The following is a 24,130-nucleotide window of genomic DNA, read 5'->3' on the forward strand; positions in this document are numbered from 1 at the left end:
CAATGAGCATGTGAGAGGAGCAGACTGAGCAAGAGAAATGCTAATGGTGAGATGAAATGAGAAAGCAAAGTTACCCAGGGCATGAATGGAAACTGGCACTGAGAAAAAGATAAAGTACGAGTTAGGAAAATAGCAATAAATAGATAAAAAAAGATTGTGGAGAGGAGTGAAAGGTTTGCTAAAAACAGTATGTGAGACAGGGAAGGGAAACTAGACAGAGCCAAGGGAGGGCAGCAGGGGAGAAATGAGCATGGCAGGGACGTTACATTAAGGGCGGGCAGGATAGGCTGCTGATGGCTTTTAAGGAAGAAGAATGCGCGGTCTGGGCCAGGACACCATCAATAACATTTAGGAGCCTGCCAGCTAAGGTCTGCCGAGCCCTCTATTAAAAACAAACACTCTGACCCACACGCCAGCGCGCATTGACTGGGTGTTTTGTTCCAGGCGGTTATTGGTTTGGATTGGTCGGGTTTCAGCGCCATTGAACCAGGTCTGTGTTTTGTGCCGAGGTCTCTGCGCGCTCCTCGCCTCCTGCCCCGCGCAGCAGTTCAACTGTAACCGAGGGCAGCTGTAATTATGAAAGGAAATGATGTCTGCGCAGCACATGGCCGGCTGAGGAGGCCTCCGAGTGCAGCTGCCTTCACGAGGCCAAAGGGTACCTGGGCCCGTCTCGAGCGCACCTGTTGTACAACAAAGAACCGCAGCAGCGGCTGAAGCCAAGTTATCCAGGAGTCACGGGCTCCCATAAACAGGATTTACACCTGCCCAGGGAGAAGGCCCCGCTGCTACGGGCTTGGCTGGAAGGCCGTTTCCTTAGCAGCGACTCCTAGTTTTGCACAGACCCATAGTCCCGTGGGCCAACACGGACTCAGCATGTCCCTGAAACATGCCTGGGCCTCGCGCTGGCCTCCTAGTAAAGGGGCAGCCAATATTAAGCGAGAAGCCGTTAACACCTCCGCCACACCCCCGCCTGCGATGGTGTTCTCACCCTTGTCTCCGCTGGGTAGGCCTGCGTTCAGAAAGCCTATATATCCTTCTTTAGCAAATGCTGTTACTGTTTTCAGTCACGAATAACGCTGTTGCGTATGTACCAATACAAAGACAATCTGCCATGTGCATGGAGGCCTACGGCTGGATTTCACGAAATTTGTATGATGCTTTCCCTCACAGAAATGTAACGGTAATAAGACACTGATGTAACATTTGAAGCAACCTTCTTAAAACACAAAACTCTTGATTACTCTGTGTGTTTTAAAAACAAAGTATTGTACACACAGCAAGTTTAAAATAAAGAAATAACGTAATCAAAGTGACTTAAAACAAAGAGTGAATTCATGAAGATCATGTGTGAAGATAGGTGCACTTAAATGTAGGCGCCTCTAATATAACCCCACTAATCACAGTCAAGCTGTGAAACGATTTGTATTGCCCAATGGGTTTTAATCTAACATCACTCCTGTCACAGGTTTTCGAAGTATTGGGTACACATACACAAGGGAGCAGTAGAAATGAGATTCTAGTTAATTCAGTTATCCAATGTCAGCTAACATTGTCAGTACCCAAGATGCTACTCTGTCAGTAATGCATGCTGCGTTCCAGGCCATGGTCAGTGCTGTGGCCGTGGGATCCTGGCAGCTGTCCAGGTAGCTATCACGATAGCAATGCAAGTTGGAGACCTTAGAGTAATGCTAGTTATGAGCTTGATGGTAATGCCAGCTGAGATCCTGCAGCAAGAGTGGGACTTAATCTTTCAGGTAACACCAGTTCTGATCCTCATGGTTATGTGAGCTGCAGCTCTAGCACTATTGTATAGAAGTCTGTCACTCACATGACAGGGATCTGTGCATTGATGCTGAGATGTTGATTCTGACTGTAATGTGATCTTTGATTCTGGTATCAGATCAAGCTAGGACTGGGAAAGTAATTCAAGTTGGTATCCTGGCAGTAATTCAAGTTACATGGCGGTACTCTTGAGACTGTGATCCAGCCAGTACTCCACATTGGTAAACGATGAGTGATGAAGAACAGAATCCTGTCAGTAAATGAATTTTGGATCCTGGCATTGTCTTGAAATGACCTATCGGTAATGTTAGCTCAAACCTGAGTACTATTGTGAGTTGGAATTCTGGAAAATATGTGAGCTGGGATTTTAGCAGTAATGAGTGTCTGGGGTTCAAGTAGTAGGCACATCCTGGTAGTTTTACTATTCTGCAGCAGTTCCCACTGCTGCGCCTGTTATGTTATGCAGATTTGAAGAGCCTGTGCTATCGGTCTTACTTTTTACTGTGCTCTACATTGCTTGACGGCAGCCTTTTAATTACAGTTCATCCCCAGGGGCTCAGTGGATGGGGGAATGGGCAATGTGTGAATTAAATCAATAAATTCAGAACGTATAAAATTCACTTATATTTAAAGTGGTTTCATTCTTCAATGAGGCTGTGCTTTTCACGTTTTTCTGCAGAGAAGCCAAATTGGTTTCAAATATCCGTATCTACAACCTTGAAGTTTACTTGATTGGAGCGAGAGGCATCATTATCAGAGGTCACCCCTCATCCGCTCCTCCAGAGCTCAAATCCAATATCTCCTCCTGGAAAGGGCCAACTACGAGCTGTGAGCATGGCTCGCTTCAAAGGCTCATGCAAGATATATAGCTTGCGGCATCAACAATCCCAGTGTGGCACAGAATAGCTCGGCTTCCTGCTTTGAATCATATCCCAGCATGCACTTATTCTCTTATAATGCCTTCACCTACGGGCCTGAATCACACTATACGCAGACATGTTTCACGATAAAATGTTCCTCTCATCATTGACATCTGCTGGAAACTTGTCGTCTGCCATAAAAAGTCTTGTGGCTAACCTTCTTCCTAGTAAAAGCTGCTTTCATGATACGAATTTATCAGTTCAACACTTAGGCACCCATCTTCATTGAGATAGATTGTGTAACTAGGCACTTCAGTGATGCACATAAAGTCGGTATATACATAAAACAAGTTAAAGGCTGCCCTGCCGAACCCACAGTACAATGTAATATCATTTTACGTCGTCAGCGAGTAAATGAGTTAATGAATTAGTGCATGAGCGAGGCACTATTTCGCTGAATGCAGAAACACTTCTCCACATGTGCTGTCCAGCCCTGCTTTCCATCTTTCAATAGCTGGTGTTATAAATGCAACACTGCTTTTTACTCCCACTGGAAGTTATTATACATGGAGTTGTAAAAAGGCACGGGGCACATGGAGTGCCTCTGCATCTGCATCTGATCTCTAAGTCTCTAGTAATTACCACGGAAAATATTCAGAAATGACAGGTCCTCTCTCTAGCACATAAAGTAGCTTTCACCACCCAAAGTGAGACACTTATTTTCAACATTAACGTGAAGATGGCTATTTAAATCAGGGCGTACCATCCCATGCTGCGACTTGTTACCAGTCTCTTACTATGATAAGCCAATCGGAACCAAACACACCCTCTCTAACAACACACGCAATAGACAACAGTGTACCAAAAAAGGGAACAGAAACCCCTTTACCTAGCTCACCATACAGAACAATCACAGCCTCTTGTAAGCAGACACTTCGCCAGCCTCAGTCACTTGACTTTTTCCTTTAATTGTCCTACATGATTTTGACCACCTCTTTTCTCTCTGCTGTGCAATGTCACTTATTCAGTGGTAACTAAGGACTTGAATCACACTTTTGAGTAAGTTTACATGTCTGAGTAAGTTTACTACATTTCAGTATTCACAAGCTGCAGGTTTGTATTAATTTATTTTTTTAGTAGCGTACAATTTAGTAGTAGGCCCAGCATTACACATGGCCAATCACTGGTGCTGGAACACCCTTCCATTGAAAATAATGATGGTATGAACATACTATAAAAATGAAAGTTACTCCAAAAGTTTAAGATATTACAAAAATGCAGGTCATGATTAGCACTTTATAGGGAATTTTGTAGTACTACTAGAGTATTACAAAACACACTACAAAGTGCAGTTTGTGAATCAGGTCCGTAGTGTTCTGCGTTCCTTCCTTCTCCTAATCGATGGTCATTCTTCTCCAAGGACCAACATTTACTTTTTTCTATGGCATCTTTGCTGTCGTTTTGTTGATGTAACCTTTCATATTGTACTTTTAGATACTAAATATCGGTGGGCAAAATCTTTAAAAAGAGTCCTCAGTTTTCACAAAAAATAATGGCCATATTTACAAGCCCCTAGCGCCACTGAGCATCGCTTGCTGTGATGCTCCGGTGGTGCTGTGCACTGCGCCATATTTACAAGGTGGCATTAAGCCACTTTCTGTGGCTTAACTCCACCTTGTAAATACGGTCCCTTCACACGCAGCACTTTGCATGGAAGGGCCGTGCAATGGGTGTTGCTGTGGGAGTTCCACAGCAACCCCGATTGCATTTTGACACTGTCCCAGATTTACAATCTGTAATCTGTGGCAGCGCCAAAATCTAACACCACCCAAGGGTGGCATTGGCATGGCGCAAAGAGGAGAAATGCTTTAATTCCTCCTCGTTTTTTGCTCTTTCCATGTGTGCTGCATTTTGCAGCACACATGGAAGGAGCGCAAATAGCCATTGAGCATTGTTTTTGTGCAGGAAGGTGTCCCTTCCTGCACAAAAACAATCTCCCTCACAACGCAGTCATCCTTGCACCATGGCGCAAGGGTGGCTATGTTGGTGCTAGGCAGCTAATTTAGAGCCGGAGCAAGGGGAAATACAGGGATGCGCTGTATTTTTGTAAATACGGCACATCCCTGTGTTTCAGAACTGATGCAGCGTGGCACTGCCAATTTAGGTGCAGCGCAGTGCCAGTTCTTTGTAAATATGCCCCTAAGTGTTTTTTTGTGGATTAGTGGGCATGGAACTAATGATGGCACAGGGCCACACTGGGAATCAAAAGCAGGCCTGTCAAAACCGCTTAAACCAGCCTTGTCCTTTTCCTTCCTCGCACAACGACTCTCTTTCTAACTCATTCTCTTTCTTTCTTCTCTTCTCTCCTTTCTGATCTTTCTCTTTCGAAGCCCCATCTGTGCCTTCTGCAATAGAGACTGGGTAAGGGACAGAGGCTTCAGCAGCAGCCCAGGGCCTTCAAAACCGGCCTCCAATGACTCCACATCAGTGCAGGCCTAGATGGCACTTTGCTTACGAGCGCTCCTCATGTGAGACAGTAGAGTCACAACATTCTTAATATCTCTAGGTCAAAAAATGACATCTTGCCGTTCCTACAACTCAAGCTATTCTGTAACTCCTCCTACTAGGTAGGGCCTGGTTTGCAACTAATGCAAGACTCTAACAAAAAAGCTGTGGCTCAGTGAAGCAGTTTCATGTCTGATTCTCTAAGACTTTGCCCAATCCCAGCTCTTCCACACCCAAAGTTATGTTTGCACTCATTTTGCTACTTACATCTCGGTCATCGTTTCGGGGAGGTTGGCAGGGATGGCAGTAAGACCCTTTCCTCTGCAGTCTATGATGCCGTTGCTGCATGTACACATGGCTGGGCAGGATCCGGTGGAGAGGCTGCAGATCTGAGCGTGAGAAGAATCCACTTGACCTGCATAGACAGAAAGTTAGTGTGACGCAGAGGAAAAGGCAACAGATGAAACTACAATGGGAAGAATACTCTCTAACTTTATTGAAAATTCCTTCTTTTGCTATTGAGAATCCTCCCTTACTCTATAAAGTCTGATCTCGTTATGTTTATGAGAACGCTTGAAAGGCATGATACACAATAATCGCCAGTGCCACCACAAGCATGTCAATATTTACAAGGCCAAGAGCAAGTGCTGAAACATCCATCATATTAAGGTTAGAATACCAAACCATGCATTAAATTGTGCCACAAGAAACTGACCTTGTTATTGAACTTACCTGAAAATTGTGAAGGTAAGATATTTACATTTGCTATTCTTTCTGAACCTTTCATATGTATATCAACCTCTTCACAAGAACCTCCCTGGAAGTTAGGCGTGGTTCTACTCCCGTTTGCATTATTTATATGTTCCCCTGGTTTCCATACTTTAAATTGTGATACAAACATTCATCTTGTTAGACACGCCCTCTCCCAGTGATGCGTTCTGACTGGGTTGCATCAGTGTGTCTGCGCTGCATAGGCCCAAAATCAGGAGGTTTAACTCGCTTACATTTCCTAATTGTTCCCTGTAAAAACAACCTTACCCCTCTTTCTATTCCTTGTATGGTGACTGGAGGTGACTGGCTCCACAGCTGTCATCATCTTAAAAGCACTTGGAAGCCATTTTAATTGGTTTATGTTTTACCTTTTTCCACATTTCTTTTAATTTGGTTTATTTTTCCTATATTTTTTCCGGGAAGGGGAGTCTCCCTGGAAGTTAAGAGTGGTTAGACTTCAGTTTCCATTATTTATTTGTTTAACCCTCAGTTTAATGCTTTAAATCGTGACACAAACATGTCATCTTCTTAGCCACTCCCTGCCCCTATGGTGGGCTATAACTGGAGCGCAGCAGTGCGCCCAGGCAGAGGACAGGCACGGTAGACTCACTGCAGGCATGTTGAAGGTACCCAAACTGTGCCCAGCAACAGAAGTAGTCATTCCCAGACTTCACAGATAAGTGTAACTTATTCTTCTAATTTTCTAAAATGTATTGCATCGATTTCTTTTGATGAATGTAGTCTGTTAGATGTAGCCTCTACCTCTAATTCTGCCTGTATTAACGTGGCTTTAAGATTACTAACTAGCCTAGTGCTTCTGCTGGCTTCTACAACTTCCAGGAAAACCTGTCTCTTAACCTATCTTATCAGTGTCAGATACCTCCCTAAGCACAGTTTGAATATTTTTCATTTCACTGAGGTCCACAAACCAGACATGAAACATAGTTAGGGCCATCATTGTGCTTGTATAGTAGCTGTCTTAATGAGCGACCACTCTAATAAAAACAAAGACTGACAAGGCAAAGCAGGTAGAGGTGTCACTAATATTTGTATATCTTTTATTGCATGCACTGTATCAGATTACACAATACCAAATGGCCAATGCAATATTTATTCATTGAAAATGAATACCGAACCCACTTTATCTGGGGTTTGTTATACTGCCCTATTCCCCTGCTCTATAAGATATTTTTATAGCCAAGCATGTATTCTTCGAAACCTTTTTCCCTTATCTCTAATACCTTGACCATACTTGATGATTTTGACTTTCACCTTGAGGATGCTCCTAACCGTGACACAGTACTGGATGCTCTTACAGCATTAGATTTCACCCAACTTGTTGAGGATGCATCTCATATAGCTGGTCACACTTTGGACACAGACTTCTGCAACCACGCTAAAGCCAGTGCTTTTACACCGCTCCCTTTTACCAGGTCAGATCATCATGCTAATTCCATTAAGTTCCATGTGCTTTCCATTCACCCTCCTGCTACCAAATGCACTATGCTCTCTAACTTCTGCCCTCTTGCTTAAATCGACACCAAGGACTTAGCTTTGACTCTCCATCCAGCCTCCCTTCCATTGGGGAATATATTGCTAATGCTGTGATTAACTTTAAGGCCTGGATTGAAACTGCCTTAGAAGACCAAGCTCTCCTGTGTCCACGTACGAGCAAATGGCTCTCTCCTTCTGCTGCTTGGCATACAAGAGGAGTTTCTTAAGACTAAAAACCATTGTAAAAAGCTTGAGCTATCCTGGAGACCCAACTATAATAAGGAGACCGGAACCTTACACAAATTAGCTCTATGAGAACATAAGGCTGTTACAAAATCTTCTAAAGCACAGCATTATTCTCCTCTCAACTGTAATTTAAAAAAACACTAGAGAACTTTTTAAGCTGGTCATCCAGTGTTGAAAGCAAAAATCAGTAAAGAAGTCGTTACCCACTCTCAGATACTGTGTGACAGCCTTGCCCTCTTTTTAAAGGAGAAAATGTAAAATATTTATGCTGGTTTTGACAATTGGTCTATTATTACAAATACATTAACAAAACATGATTTTTCATCAATGACTCTTCTCTTGATAGTCTGGCTCTACTTAACGAAAATCAGATTATTAAAATTCTTCATTCAATCAGGTCTGGATTCCATTTAGATCCCTGCCCCCATTTGATTCCAACACGTGAACAAATGGATTATTCCTGTTTTGAATAAAATGTATAATTTTCTATATTATTAGGAGTCGTGCTGTCTAATTAGTAACAGACTCTCATTACCCCACCTCTAAAAAAACCTTCACACGATTGTCGGAATAAGGAGAGGATTGTTGGACCAATCACTAATGTTTCATGTTTATTGCTAAATGTTTCATGTTTATTGTTAAGTATTGTATGTATGTGGTGTATTAACAAATTCGTTTGGATGTGCACACCTTTTCTCTATGTACATAAAAGATTGTTGTAATCAGATTGGTTGTCTTTGTTGTTGGGATTCACAAAGAGGTTTCGACAAAGGAGCAATTAAATTGTGCATTGAATGATTGATTCATTGCTTAATTGATTGCAACTTATGACTGTATTTGTTCCTACTATCTGATAAAATATTTCAGATATTATTCTAATGCTGTTAGACCTCTATGCTGAATTTCCTATGATGCCTCACACCATGGTGTTATCTGGAATGACAGATCTGAGTAGTTGCAAGAATGCACTGAGATGGTTCCATTAATTTCCTTCCAATAGATATCAATCTGTCAATATGCCTGCTGAAGTGTCTAGTGCCTTCAGTCTGATCTGTGGGGGTCCCTCGAGGCTGTTAATTGAAACCGATGCTCTTTAACATTTATACATCTCCATTTGCAGCCTTGGTCAGGAATTTCGGCTTTAAACTTAAGCCATATGCTGATGATACACAGATCTGTGTTATCATCTCTGAGAATTATCTACCAACTAAAGATAATTTCCATCAATGCATTATTTCCATAGCAAACTGGATGGTAGCCAGTTGTTTGAACATCAACGGTGCAAAATCTGAAATATTATTATTGTCCAAGCAAGCCAATTTATGGTCGTCCCATTGGTGGTCTGAGGTCCCAGCAACCCACCTATCCCTGTAGCCTTAGTCAGAAATTCAGGTGCCATGCTTGATGGTATCCTCTTGTTTGTCACATAGGTTTATAAAGTATCAGCTAAGTGTTTCCTGGTTCGACAGAATCTTTCTCTTACTTCCGATCCCTACTCGCAAGTATAATTTAGGGATTTACTCATCCAAATTAGATTACCGTAATTTACTTTATCTGGGTGACCCTCAATATATCTTACAATGTCTTCCGGTAGTTTAGAAAAAGACAGAGTGCCTCATTCTAAAACTCCCTAAACCTGAGCCAATCAAATCTCATCTACTAGCCTTGCACTGGTTTCTGTTTCGGAAAATAATTAGTTTTAAAATCTTATGTCAGATTTACAAAGCATTTTTTATACTAGTCCGTCATATCTTCAGTCTAAATTCTCTCAATACACATCCTCAAGAAAACTCGGATAAACTACTACTTTCTTGCTAACATTATCTAAAATTAGTCTTTCTAGTCGTGCTTTATAAATATATTTCATTCATTCACTAATTGAATTCCATTTGTGGGAGAGGTGTTTGGGCCTAACCCGAGTTGAAAATGTTTTGACTCACTGTGCTTCATATTCTGGAAACCCTAACATCTATATAAAACGTAGTGTAATATTAGAAACAAAATAAAATATATAGAATGTCATGAGTCCTCCAGCAAATTGTCTTAAAATATGGTTTCAGTATCTTTGATCATTTATCCTTAGGACAGACGAAGGAAAAAAGGGTGCGAAGGTCCTTTCTTTTAAGCCTAAAATAGTGTACCGGATTTGTTTCTGTTTAACATGATGGTGCTTTACCTAGCTGATCTGTTGCACTTAGATAGTAAAGCAATGATGCACGAGGTACATCAGTGTAATATGTGATGTGCATTTATACTGATAATGTTTTAAAACGTAATGGTGCCGCTAAATGAAGAGGAGGATTCGGGACCTGGTCAGATGTCTGGCCTTTGGGTCAAAGGGGGAATATTTGTTTGCTTTGCATGCATTATGTTGCAAAGGGTGTATTATATTTCCATTTGCAAATAAGTATGTGCCAACTGCAATCGAAGTCCTTTCACTTTAAGTGAAGTACGTGACATGCAAAGAGAAAACATTTTAAATAGAAGTTTCTTCTGTTTCCAATTAGAAAATCTTTCAACAATCTCACATTATTTTAAGGTCATTTTTAGCTAATTAGAGTTTTACGCTGGGCTTGAGAAAGTTTTGTCTCCAAAAGGTTCTTAAAGACACAAAATTGGAGACATATTTTTAATAGCACTTAGAACTGCTTTATTGAACAGATTATCTTTTTGAAATGTAGTAAATGTTAGTTGCCCCAAAACGCCTGCTCTGAGTCTGCTGGAGTAAAGAAGAGATCTTCATGTAACCCCCACACGGTCACTTAGGCAATGTGATAGGAGTGTGTCACACTCTTACAATGGCCAAAATAGTCATACTAGCATAACGTTATGCGATTCTTGACTCATCAGTAATACTTGTAGGACTCTGTGGTGATTGCTGTTTCTAATGCTGCATACGAATATGTTCCTTTGTTGCTCAGAATCATTTCACTGAAGACATCTTATGTTATAGCTCATTATACCGAAATCCTAAACCATTTAAGCATGATGCATTATTCAATGAAAACACAGAACTCTTGGTTTAACAAAAACAATTCTCGTGCAAGCCACTCATTTACTGCTGGGGACATTCTGCATCTTGTGTCTGTGCTGTTGACTATGCTATGGCTTTTGCACAAAAAGGTTGTAAGTGAGAAATTGGGTTGAAACTGGCTGAGGGGGATGAAACCCTACTCAAGCAGGAGCCACAATCCTTGTCAGGGTGAAACACAAGCAAACCCCAAATAATCCTGTGCTCAACCCCCTGGAAGCTTCGCACAAAGCGGTCAGGCTTAGCTTAGAGGCAATGTGTAAAGTATTTATGCATGACTTCAAACAGTACTAAAGCGAAAACAGAGCACAAGAAAAATCCTACCCCAATTTAGAAAAATAGACTAAAGTTTAGTAAATAAAACAAGACCACATCAACAAAAATCCAATCAGCAGTACCTGAGATATGCAATTTGAAAGATTTAGGTGAAAATAGTACCAAAAAGTCCAAAGAGCTTTTTATGTTTATCTGGTCATATGAGTCCAGAAGAAGGTTGTAGGAGACCAGAAGAAGGTCACAAGTTCAGGTGGATCATGATGGGTAATGGGACAGATACAGGGACCAGATTAGTTCCACTGAAAAGTTACCTTCTCAGTCCAGTGCAAAGAGTCTTGTTCACAGCAAAGAGGGGCGGTGAGGAGCAGAGAAGCTTTGAAGACAGTTGTCAATGTGGTGTAAAGAGCAGGCCTGGCATCATGGACTGGTATTGCTGTGGCACAAAGATCCTGCGTCATCTTGAGCATTATGGTTGAAGCTTCGTTGTGGAGTTCCCCGCAAGTGGTCGATGCTGTAGCGCGCAGACCTGAGGCATGTTTAAAGTGCTACCTAAGTGGGTGGCACAATCAATGCTGTATGCCCACTAGTAGCATTTAATTCACAGGCCATGGGAACAGGTAGTGCCACTTTACTAAGGACATATAAGTAAATTTAATATGACAATAATAAATAATAAATAAAAGTCAATTCTACCATATTTTAAGGGAAAGCACAAGCACTGTTGCACTGGTTAGCAGTGGTAAAGTGTGAAGAGTCGTAAATCCAGCAAAAACAAAGTCAGCAAAACAGGAGGAATGAAGGCAAAAAGTTGAGGGGGGGGGCACACCAAGGATGCCATATCTAACAGGGTAGCTCCTCTATTTAATCCAAAATAAAAGACTAATGCTGAGTATCTGAGCATCTGATATCCCACCTATAAACACTCCTTCACTGCAAAGCTTCTTGAAGGAGAGGCATTGTATATGCAGGAGCCTTTTAATGGAGTTGGTATTATGGAGAAATGCCAGTTTGGATTCAGACCTGCTTTTGCATGAAACCTGCTCCTCTGGATCGAGGAGGGCAGGTTCCTGAGTCTTGGTCAAAGGGAGTCAGTTTCCTGTTGATGTAGGACCCTTTAACTTCATTCCATGCTTCGGATCACCTCATTTACTTGGGCATCCCACAAACCTAACCAAGTTATAGTCTGTTTCACAGCAGAGTGAGAACATTGCTGCATTTTTAGCACACTTAACTATGGCAAAGGTCTGCAGCCGCTATTGTTAAGAGAGAACAACTGAATTAGAAGATATCTGATTTTACACCTGGTTTACAAGAAGGAAATATAATTCAAATCTCTTGGAGAAGTGAGATCTATTCACAGTTCAGAAGTTGTAAGAGTGATTAAGTTTTCCTTTGAGTCATTTTGGATGGCACATATGTTGAAGCCACAGTATGGGGGCGTTTCAAAAACACAAGTAGGCAATTTGGAAACAGAGCTTCTCAATGAAGTCTGCTAGTAGTAAGGGCTCCTGGTTGCTAATATTCCTTTTCAGACAACAAACTTGATAGGTTGGATCATTAATTTGCACTAGCTGCAGACAATAAAGCAGGGGGCATGGCAATTAATTGCAAAGTGTGTTTCTGTAATCGAGCTTGAAATTTATATCTACTTCTGCCAAAATTGTTCTGTTCTCAGAAAAAACCAAGAACATAGGGCCACATGTACAAAGCATTTTTCTAGTCGCAAACGGTGTTGCAGAATCTGACCGTTTGCGACTAGAAAAATGCTTTTTGGGATGTTTAAGGCCCAAACTGCGATTCGGTAACTTGTTACCAAATCGCCATTTGGGTTTTGCGATTTGGTATTAGGAAGGGGCGTGTTCAGGGCGTACCTTGTGACCGTGAATGTGGTCGCAAAACAATCGCAGTTAGCACCAATTTCAAATTTAAGGAAAACAGGCTGCATTTAACAAAAAAAGATTGCTTTATATAAAAGCAATCACAGACATGATGGTCTGCTGACACCAGCAGGCCACCATCCCGGTGATTTTTGCGATTCCCAGAGGGTCGCAAATTGCAACCTACCTCATTAATATTAATGAGGCAGGTCTATTTGCAACCCACTGGGAATCGCAAAAGAAACTCAATGGAGTTTCTTACATTTAGGTTTGTGATTCCCTAATTACGATTCGCATGGAATCACAATTAGGAAATCACAAATCCAAATATTTGTACATGTGGCCCATAGTCTGTTAAAAAAGCAGACCACCACCGAAGTCATTGTCACTTAAGATTAGCTGTTATTAGTACCCACTTAAAGGACACTCATTTCACCAACCCCCAGAGGATGAAAAGCTGACTAAAACAGGATTCAAACCTGCGCCCTAGAGGTAGCTCACAGACCTGACTCCTGAGTTATCACGTTACCCATCCCAATCTAATATACACCACCCATCTTTATTGCTCTTTATTCAGGTGTCTGGTCAAAATAACCCACTTCATATAATACATTGCTAGATTATATATATTGGGATGGTTTGCATGTAACTAAATTATAACATTTTATGAGAAGGTTGAGCCATATATTGAATACATTAACAGAATTCTTGCAAAACTAAACTCAGAATTGCCTCTGTGTGAGGCCACCAAAGACTACCACTTGTACTGCTGGAAACAAAGTACTGCCACCGACTTCCATGAGTGAGCTTATTGCAGGAAAGTTGCTACTTCATCCATTCATGCAAAGGGGTGATGGGCCTGCAGGGGACCAGAATAGTCTACCTCAGTCACATGTGTTGCACTGCACATGCAATAGGTTAACTCAAGATCTTGCGGTTATTTCATCAATGAAATCTCTGTCAGTGTGAAAGATGCCTTCTGGGAGCAGCATTGGCTGACAGCAGCCTCTCCACTCACCAGAGGCACAGCAAGTGTGAAAAAAGGTCAGCCTTAACCCGACCCCTCCCTCATTAGCAGGGAACGAATGGGAGTGCAGCGGTCACTCATGTCCACTCTTAGCTAAGCAGCCTTTGAGCTGTGAGTCTTCTTTCCTGGTCGGGCAAGAGTTATTGTCTCAACAGCAGCCTTGTCTGCCTTGGGGAGGATTATCACCTGCTCTGCACACCCAAGAACACTGTAGTACAGCCAGGAAAAGTTCATAAGCACGCAATTTGACAACAAGGCATGAGGGACTATAAAACAAAAGCTTGCCCTAAAAAGAAAGAAGCTTGCCACTAGTAATAGTAGAATAAGTATTGGTTCTTCCTTATTTATAGCAGGACACTTTGCAATAAGTTACTGCACTGTGGTGATTTCTTACTTACAGTACTGCATAGTCCTGTCCCGTGCTGTTATATCGCAAAGGTGGCCCACAGTGGAGATGCTAAAATACACTCCCAGCCCAGAAAGGGACTTAAAGCCAGTCTGATGATATTAAGGCATATAGTAAATGTGGCAGGAGCTGATAGTGTTTGCCCCAATGCAGTGCTTAATTTGTGCAACAAAATACAAAAACACAAATGCAGGGTTCTAAATTCTTTCTTAAGAGCACACAGCTGGCACTGCTGAGGGATGAGTTGCCAAATACCGAGGGTGCCTAGTTTTGATTCCACCTCAAAACTTATTCTTTCACCACCCTACACTTCCTGTCTCTTTTTCACACTCTTGCAGTTTCTTTGTCATCACTTTTCGCTGTTTCTCTATCATTCTTTTCCCCTTCCTCCCTGTTCTACCTTTTTCTACTTGCTCATGGTCAGAGACTAATGATTAAGTCCTGGTTAATAAAAACGAATGCTGTGCCCACCACCTACAACCACTTACACAAATTAAACACAGGCATAATATATTATGTGTTGATTCAGGGCTTCTTCATAATCATAAGCCTTTTTTTTAAAGATATAATTGGCTGCAGGGCAGCCTGAAAAAAATGTTTTAAAACGATTTTTTTAATCAACATGTTTTCTCATCGTTTTCCACTTCCCCTTGTCCCTGTATAATTTTAATCTACTCCGCAAGGTCTTTGTGGTGTTACTCATAAATATTTTGTCATCCAATAATGTTTTGATCTTTCAAGATCAAAACGCGGGGTCATGGAAACATTTAATTTTTGACAGCTGGGTGACAGCAGTGAGTTCTTTTCCCTTGTGCCACAGAAGGGGCCACAGACCTGGCAGATCTTGGCACTGGGGTCCCAGCCGCCACATGCTCCTCGAGTCAAGAAGAAAGCACCATGTGAAAGGGATTAATCTCAAAGGCTCTGCACTCGGCAGCGGGGTTGAGGACTGGAATCCAAATCCTTACTTGCGAGCCCTGAGAACTAAACCACGAACGAACCTACCTAATATGGGAAAGGAAAGACCTAATTAAGACAACTTCTCGATAATACAAAGTCTCAATAATGGATCAGGAGACCCTCTTCATTCACCTAACACTCAGCAGGGTTCGGATCAACTTGATAGGCACCAAGACGTCATTTGTCATTAGCGAGTACCTTATCGCTAGGCAGCATTGCGTAACATAACAAAGGGCCCTCTTCCATGCTCAGAAGGTGATTGTATGCTTAGCATGGAAAACTTGCGACAGAAAGGGAAGAAGCAGCAACAAGAGTTGTGCGGCCCGATGACGTCAAGGTTGATGTGTACTGCCATACATTAGGCCAGGCTGTTATCACTGACAGAGGGGTCAAGTTCACAAAGCCTGAGATCTGCAATGACTTCCAGGGAGAGGAAGTGGCTCCTTTCTGGGGATATGTAAGACATACCCAAAGAAAAGGACTGGCGCAGGAACATCAGGAGAATGTGAAATTGACCCACTGACAAATTATGAGTGAAGTAAATCATCTTCAGAAAAACACCTCAATACATACATACAAATTAAAATATCATTTTCCCATACAGACATCAATTCTGTTATTATTAAAAAAAAATCATATTTATGTAAAACTACTTCAAACTTCAGGTAAACGCCTTATTTCATAATCATTATTTCATCAATTTGTGAATGTACGATTCTAAGCTAAAGGAATTGTTGCCAACTGGAAAAAGGAACAATAAAGGTAGTAGGTATACCAGCCTATAAACAGAACCATAAAATTCAGTCTTGACTCTTCATGCAAATACATCAGAAGTATGACAAAGAATTTTACCACATTGCAGGTCAGTTGAGCCTCGAAGCCTCCCAAACGGAAGAAGATGATCTCCTCGCTGGGACGTACTCCTAGGTCTCTTAAGCAGAACGCGAACCAGAGTCTACGTGCATCTTCTAAACCACAAGATGGAACTAAAATGGCTATAGACTTCACTTCTATAACTGCATGGTGCAGGAGCAATACCCGACCTCTGCCAAGACCCCCCGAAAACAGATAAAGGAAGTTATTTAAAGTGTATTGAAACACGTGTCTCTGATGTGTGTGTAAAGAGTCTCACGCAGTGCTTAGTATGAGCCGGTTGCAGTGGGGGGCACTTGTACTTAATTTACATAACAGACATTTACCGACTGCAAGAGATAGAAAAACATGAATATTGGAAAGACAGAGGTAGTAAACGTTGACACAACCGCCACAAACAGAAAGCACTAACCTGCAAGAAAAAGGTCTACTGGCTTTGGTATTTGGCGTGCCAAAGCGTAATTGCACCGGCCGCCCGCTTTTAAACAGAGCTTCGGGCACACGCACTTTTCTTTCATAAATTAGGCACTGGTCTCACATATTTTCATAGAATGCCAATCATATATGTACTCTCTGTTCCTTTCTACACTAGAACTATTAAGTCAGCCTTGAAAGATTTATAGTTATACAGTTGTATGCAGCTCCTTTTGAACCTATAGTAAGAGACAGTAACACGGTATAAGAGTTTGTGAGTAGGGCCAAGAAAATATGGGCCTGATGTATCAAAGAGCTTTCCCCATTCTATGTCTATGAAGAATTGTGTTGTTTCCTAACGGCTCATGTGAGATGTGTAAGAATCATGCTTCAGGTAAAGTTCAATGGACAAAGATGTCTAATGCATGCATAGGAGGCACATAGAGCATGTGGTACACCCACAGGAGAATGTGTTACACGTCCAAAGGTAAATAGAAAGACTTAGGGCCTGGTTTTGAGTTTGGCAGACTGAGGTCAGCCCATTGGAATGGTAAAAGTGATTTGGAACAAAGTCTTCAAAAGACTCCTTTCATGTCGCACTACAAGCTCAGACCCCATAGCTAAACACATACCCAAAATCTAGTAGTAGTAGTTTTACTGAAGTTTTAGCTATGGTTACAAAATTACAGCCACAGTGGGACAGCGTCCAATGTTTAAAAAAAATGAACAATCCTTACTGTTTAATTAGGAAATGTCTAGGAAGAAGACTGACAAGAAAAAATGTCTGGGAGGGTGACAAGTTGTTTTAGAAAACCCTTGTTTAATGACTTTGTTTGCTCATCCCCCAAAAAGATGCTGATGAGTTCAGGATCATACACAACCTTTCCGCCCCTAGAGGTGGGTCAGTGAATGATGCCTCTCAACCCACCCTGTTGTCTGTAAGGTAGGCTCCTTTAAATCGGGCCCTTGTAAAGCTGAGGACTATGGGGACACTCATGGCAAAAGCTGATGTTAAATCTACCCGGAGGATTTTCATCTCCAGGGTTTTCAGTTTGAGGGTGTTATCTTTTACAGCAGATGCAAACCCATAGTATTCTCTGTGTCTTGCTCTTATTTTGAACAATACAGCTGTTTCCTGGAGTGTATTTTCAGCCATGTTGTGGGAATGGACAGTCTTTCACCATATGGATGACTTCTTGTTTTTGGGTCCACAGGGCACCAGAAGGTGTGCTGATTCCGTGGCTTGTTTTACCAGGCTTTTGGCAAATATCAGGCTTCTGCAGAAGGAAGAAAAAACCTCCTCTAGTACCAAGGGAGTGAGGGAAAGAGTGGTGCGCTCTACCATGGACACAGCAGTGTTTTGGGTGTGATTTGGTCAAGGACGTTACCTTTCCAGAATTGTTTCCCATCCTGGTGGCCATTAATGTCTGAACTGAGTGCTTTTGCAACAAGTCTGTCATGTTTTGATCTGATAGCATGTTATTGGTTGAGTACATTAACTTACTGCATGCCAAACACAAGATGGTGTTGAAATTGCTCAACAAGTTTGTGTTGATTGGCCCGAGAAACAATATTTTGTTTAGAATTAAACATTTCCATGGTGTCTTGAATAATGCAGATGATGCCATATATTGTTCTAAGTTTCAGGAATTCCAGAGTTAACATCCTCAGACAGTGAGGGAGGCCTTCACCATTCCAAAACAACTATGAAGTCTTAGTGTGCATTCCTGTCTGAGTTTCAGCTAGCCTAATGCCTAGGGCAAAAAAGGCCTACGAAAGTGCATTACAATTCTCCTTGTCATTTTTTGCCTTTTCCATACGGGGACACTATTTTTAATATGAAATCTGGGAGGGATTCCTTGGGAACATGCCTCAGGAATTCTGAGCTGTAACTTTCACATGGTAACACATTTCTCTGACAGCCTTCACCTCAAGGTGGCAGAGTTTTCTGACCACTCTGAATCCGTCCTTACAAGAAAAGCCCTTAAGGGCTGGAAAAGCTTGGAGGGGGCAAGGGCTGACAAAAAATGTTCCATTGACTTTGACAAGCTGGGAATATTTCTTAATGTTCTCCCAGAAGTTTGTAGTTCGTACTATGAGACAATCTTATTTACTGCAGCCTTTCCCTGGCGTTATATAGGACTTTCAGAACCTCAGAACTGGTGGATAGATAAAAAACAGATATTTAATTGGTGAATTGCTGAAGCATGCTTCATAGTTGGGAGAGGACATGGGGCCAGATGTAGCAAAATGCAAAATTGCGACTTGCAATTTGCGAGTCCATCCGACTCGCAAATTGCAAGTCGCAATTTGCTATGCAGTACGGTGTCTCAGACACCGACTGCGACTCGCAATGGGGTCGCAATGACCCACCTCATCAATATTCATGAGGTGGGTCGCAAATTGCGGCCCCATTGCGAGTATAGGCACTCGCTAACATGGAGGCCTGCTGACGTCAGCAGACCTCCATGTTCGTGACCTGCTTTTAAATAAAGCAGTTTTTTTAAGTGTAGCCCGTTTTCCTTACTGGAAAACGAGCTGCACTTAAAAAAAATCCGAAACCTTTAGTTTCGGTATTTTTTCAGGGCAGGGAGTGGTCCCTTGGACCACTCCCTGCCCTGAAAAAATATTTTTGGGTCCAGTCACAAACTGGAAGGGGTCCCATGGGGACCCCTTCCAATTTGCGAGTGGGTTACCATCCACTTGAAGTGGATGGTAACTGCGATGCCATTTGCGACCGCGTACGCGGTCGCAAATGGTATTGCATCCCACAGCGACTCGCAAATAGGAAGGGAACGCCCCTTCCTATTTGCGAGTCGGAAATGCATATTGCGAGTCGGTAACGACTCGCAATATGCATTTCTGCATGGCAAACCCACGTTTGCGACTCGCAAACGGCGATTTTCGCCGTTTGCGACTCGCAAACGGTTTGCTACATCTGGCCCATGGTGGTTACTCTATTTTTTTCAAGACGGACTGGTTATGATGACTTGCCCAGTTCATGAATCTCCAGACTGCTTGTGAAGCTACTTCCATATTGGTACAGATGCTCTCCAGATTTCAGGTCAGTAGGGTTTGATTCATAGCGCTGCAGGTTGTGGGACTATGGGTCTCTGACTAGAGCTATCATTCACTCAGGATTGGGGCTGCCACTTCTGCATAAGAGTTGGGCCTTGATTCAGAAACAGTAAAAAAGAATTGGGAGGTGGAAGACATAACACTATCAGCACTATGTTCACCTCAATCTTTTTTAGACTATTTTGATATGGAATGAACACAGGTAAAAACAGGCATGTAAAGCATTTCTTCCATCCTTAGTTCTGCGCATTAGGTTGCATGGCTCCAGCCACTGTATGGTTTCTTGAGAAAAGGTTATTATTTCACCTGGATGATTTTCAAAGTCGGGCAGCTGATGCTGGTTTGTGAATGCATTGTGGTACTGGAGTACATCGCATCAATGGTCTGTAGTATTTGGCTGAGAAAACAGTCTGCGGAGAGCTATAGCTGCCTGCACTCAAAATGCTTTTTTGGTGGTAATTGTTTGGCAGTTGTGGTGGAGGACCTTGTTTCATATTCTTGTTTCTGAGAGTTCATGTATGGCAAGGAGTCTCCGGGTACAGTTTTTCTAGGGGAGTTTGGAAGATGGCTATCTCTTCCAGGGGCCATAATAAATCAGCTACGTGCCTAAATAGGTGGTTACTTAAACCATTCACACTAAGGATGGCACCTCAGAACTGCCTGAAAGGAGACCAGTATTTTCGAATTAATGGTGTGCATTTATCTCTCTAGGGTAATGACTCATTTGTCGGCTCGCTGCTAGCCTTTGCAGTGCCGCAAGCTTATCTAGCCTAAAAAGGAGACCTGGTGGGAGAGGTGGAGTGAGGGGTCTCAGATGGTCAGTTAACTACCTGCGCCTTTGGCAGGGTAGACTAAGAGTTGGCCACAAAGCAGGTACACATCTTGGTATCAGATATACAAAAGTCTTGGAAAATCTGGATTTGGCTTAAAGGCCAGTGGTACTGTAGTGATCAGGGGAGTTAGGGTGGACTCTCCCTGGCCCCTCATGCGTCCCCTATAGCACTGCCCTTTGGAAGAGAGAGATATGGTGTTTTCATCCGGAGACCAAGTGATGGTCATGCTGTCCATGGCCATCTCCCAAAGAGGATCCCTCTTTAGGTTTGACCTTGGCATGGTGTTAGTTAGGAGCTCAGGTTACAAATTCCTCCGTGCTACCTATTTGTACTCAGGAGCTGGTGAGTTCTTCCTGTGAGCAATCCAACAGGGGTAGAGTAGGGACCCTAAGTCAATTAACTGATGTTGGAAGTGCCAGCTTGGTGTTCAACCATGACTTTGGGGCATTTGGTGGTTAGGTGATCGAAAGTCTCGTTGTCTTCCAGTAATGGATGCCTACAATGTTGAGAAATTTGTGATGCAATGATTATGTTTTTCCATCTTGTCAATACATAAATATGGCCTGAGAATTTGATTCTCTTATCTTGCAATGGTGAGTCTCTAGCGGATTATTGATGGAGGAGGGGAACCAATGGGGTTAAGCGGTTTTGTTCTTTTGTCTCACCCACCCTGCCATAGGGTGCTCCCTCACCTAAGGAGCCAACAAGAATAAAAACTAGCGACTACGCTAATCAATGTAACCAACTCCAACATTTTATTACTTAAATAAGACAATATTTGTGTACCTATATCATGCTTTCTCATTTTTCCTGAAACGGGGTTACTACAGGAAACAGAATTTTGACTCTACTTTCAAACTTACATGAAAGGACAAGCTTGGGTGGTCTTCAAACCTGCTACAGAGTTTTCACGTTTCCAAGGTTCATCCATGAGTAGCTCATCCAGTCCCATGTTTTTATTTGCATTCTGGGATTTTTAGGACTGTTTGTCCTATTGTAAAATTAGAACTACAAATCGTATAATTCAAAGAATAAACCGAGACTGGATAAGCTAATCACACATAGAGCTGGAAACTTGAGACCTCAGAGGTCACTCACAAAAATGGCCTCAGACAGAGCAAAGAGTGACAATTTATGTCTTTGGGATAAAGGAAGTATGTATTTGAGTTTTCAAAACGAAACATTGCACTATGGAACAAAGCATCTTAGATAATAAACAAAGAAGATCATGCATCCTTATGATTTGCTCGTAATATTCCGATCCATGTGTAAAATCCTGTTTAAGCATTGGTCAGAATTACGAGTTTGAAGGTATTTAACGCATCCAAAAATTATGGGATGCATTAAAAAATGTTGGCAAGTAAACCTGCTGAAATGTAACAGGGGAAGACATACGGTATTTACTGTATTATGCAGATTTTGGTGCGTTAAACACCAAAATCCGCATGTTACTCCCCATTAACTCGCAATTGATGTTATTTATCACACCTGATAAATAACGTGCGCCATGGTATCCTTATTTATCTGGGGCCATAATCAATGTCTTAACTCGTAATTAGGCCTTTTACCAGAAAGGCTGATTTGCCAGTTTAATTTCAACCCTTACACAAGCGGATGAAAAAACTGTCTGTAAATAACGACATGTAACATTATCAGAAGTTAGCGCGAGAGTCACTGTTGGTGTTTTTTGGCTTGAGTTGCCGCTTCAGGCAGCAGTAAGCGTGGCAGATACTGGGAGGTCAAAGTTACTATATTAAGTCCATTCATAAAATTGTGATAGCCACACTGCTCCTTCAGATAGTCACATATGCTCTGTTGAAGAGTTCTTTTGTTTCCAAGGTCCGTGGTAAGGAGTTTATCCAATCAAAGTTCTTTCTTTGCATTTTGATTTTATACTGACAGAAAAAGACTAAAAATCCGAGAATGGAAAAAGAAAAACTGAACTGGATGAGCTGCTCTTTCATTCTCTTTTTTACTGAGATCAATTTCACAAATGCTACACCCAAGGAGTCATCAACTTTCTATTCTATTTTTTGTGTTCCCAAAGCGTTTTTTTTGCTAAACTTCTTTTGAACTGAAAGGAGTGAAATAATTTGTGTCTGATGACTGGTATCTGCTCACCCTTCCCCTCACATTCATCTTTTTTTTATATTGTCACTTTCCCATCAAGTTCACGTTTGCCTCGTGCTCCCATTGTGTTAATACATTTACAATGTCATAATTATTGACTATGTGTTTAATTTAACTGTAGTGGGAGGTCTAAGCGGCGGCACCCCTGCTCTTAGCGGCACCAGCTGTTGCTTTTTTCCCCGTGTACTGGAAATTGCTGGCCTGCAGGCGCCAAGCTCTTTCTCAGCCCGAGACGGCGTGTTGAGGATTAGGATGCCGGCAGCAAGCGCCCTCCTCGGGGAGCACTAATTGCCTTTGGTGGCCATTTCCCATTTTATTCCAGTGACTGCTCTTTGGGGACGCCGAAGGTGATGACAGGCCTAACCGCCGCGCACCAGAGGTGAACTCACCAACGCTGGGTGAATGGCTCCGGGCCCTCTGACCCTCTCAACCTCCAATCCTGGCTCAAGGGAGCCTCAAGCAATTGCAGAGCTCTAAGGGTTTCTCATTTCCACGAGTGAGTTCACTCAGCCCAGGTTTTTTTACATTTTGCATTCTGGGGTTTGTAGTCCATGTTATCCCTTTTTTAAAAGGAATAACTAAAAGCCCCACAATTCAAGGGGAAATACATGGACAGGATGAACCGCTCACGTCTTTAAATGGGGAAATATGAGTGCTCTGCCTCACCGGACCCGTTTTATTTTTTTCCATTCTGGTTAGGATGAACAAACGACTTCAGGTTAACAAGGCAGAATTATCAGTTGGCTCCATGTTATGACGCCATGTATCCAGTTCAGGCCTTATAACTTACTCATCATTGTTATCCAGTGTGCTTCAGTGAAATAGCTTCAAATATAAGCTAACAGGACGTACAACTCCTACAATAGATTTAGATTGTCCAATGAAAGCTGGTGGATGGGAACCTGGCACCCTGATGATGTAGGCCCACATGGCACCACTTTTACAGTAAACCTCTTTTATGTTATCAGGCGAATTAGTCCTTTGAACAGAACCAAAACTTTAACTTCTATTAGAACACTGAGATGTTGGGAGCGCCACTGAAAACAATGGAGTACACGAGGCTTCTAATGGCTGGTAGAATAGGGTGACCAGACGTACCGGATTTGCCCGGACAGTCCCGGTTTTCCGATGATTGTCCCGGTGTCCAAACACTTGTCATAAAAATAGAAAAATGTTCCAGTTTTGGGAGAGGGTCGGGTGAGCCCACACATTTATCAATGTGCTTTGAAGGCTTATGTTCACACCAGCCCTCTCCTGACACCACAGAGTTTTGTTTAAAAAACTCTCCTGCTGTGCTGCCAGACTTAATTCAGGCAGTACAGAAGGACTTAATGGGGGCAAATAAAATCCCGCGGTGCCCCTCACCCAAAGCCAGAATAACAAAGGTCCCATTGCATCACTCTGCAGCATGGCCAAGGAAGTCTTTAATGTTCATGCTACAGAGGAGTGTGATTTGGCAGCATGGGAAATAGATTTTCTTTGCCATGGTGTGGTGTGTTCCATATGGGTGTCCTGATTTAATATATATATATATATATATATATATATATATATATATATATATATA

The 24,130-nt window shown here is 42.2% G+C and overlaps 1 protein-coding gene across 1 annotated transcript in view; it reads right to left on the bottom strand.

The window, feature by feature from the left end:
• SLIT1 (slit guidance ligand 1) overlaps window positions 1–24,130 on the bottom strand; it is a 687,657-nt gene that overhangs the window by 221,134 nt on the left and 442,393 nt on the right. Inside the window, exon 9 of the mRNA XM_069239602.1 lies at window positions 5,415–5,562. Within this exon, the coding sequence (XP_069095703.1) occupies window positions 5,415–5,562 (148 nt within the window). The remainder of the gene's footprint in view (window positions 1–5,414; window positions 5,563–24,130) is intronic.

This window comes from Pleurodeles waltl, chromosome 6, assembly GCF_031143425.1.
Source record: "Pleurodeles waltl isolate 20211129_DDA chromosome 6, aPleWal1.hap1.20221129, whole genome shotgun sequence".
NCBI classification, from domain to species: domain Eukaryota; kingdom Metazoa; phylum Chordata; class Amphibia; order Caudata; family Salamandridae; genus Pleurodeles; species Pleurodeles waltl.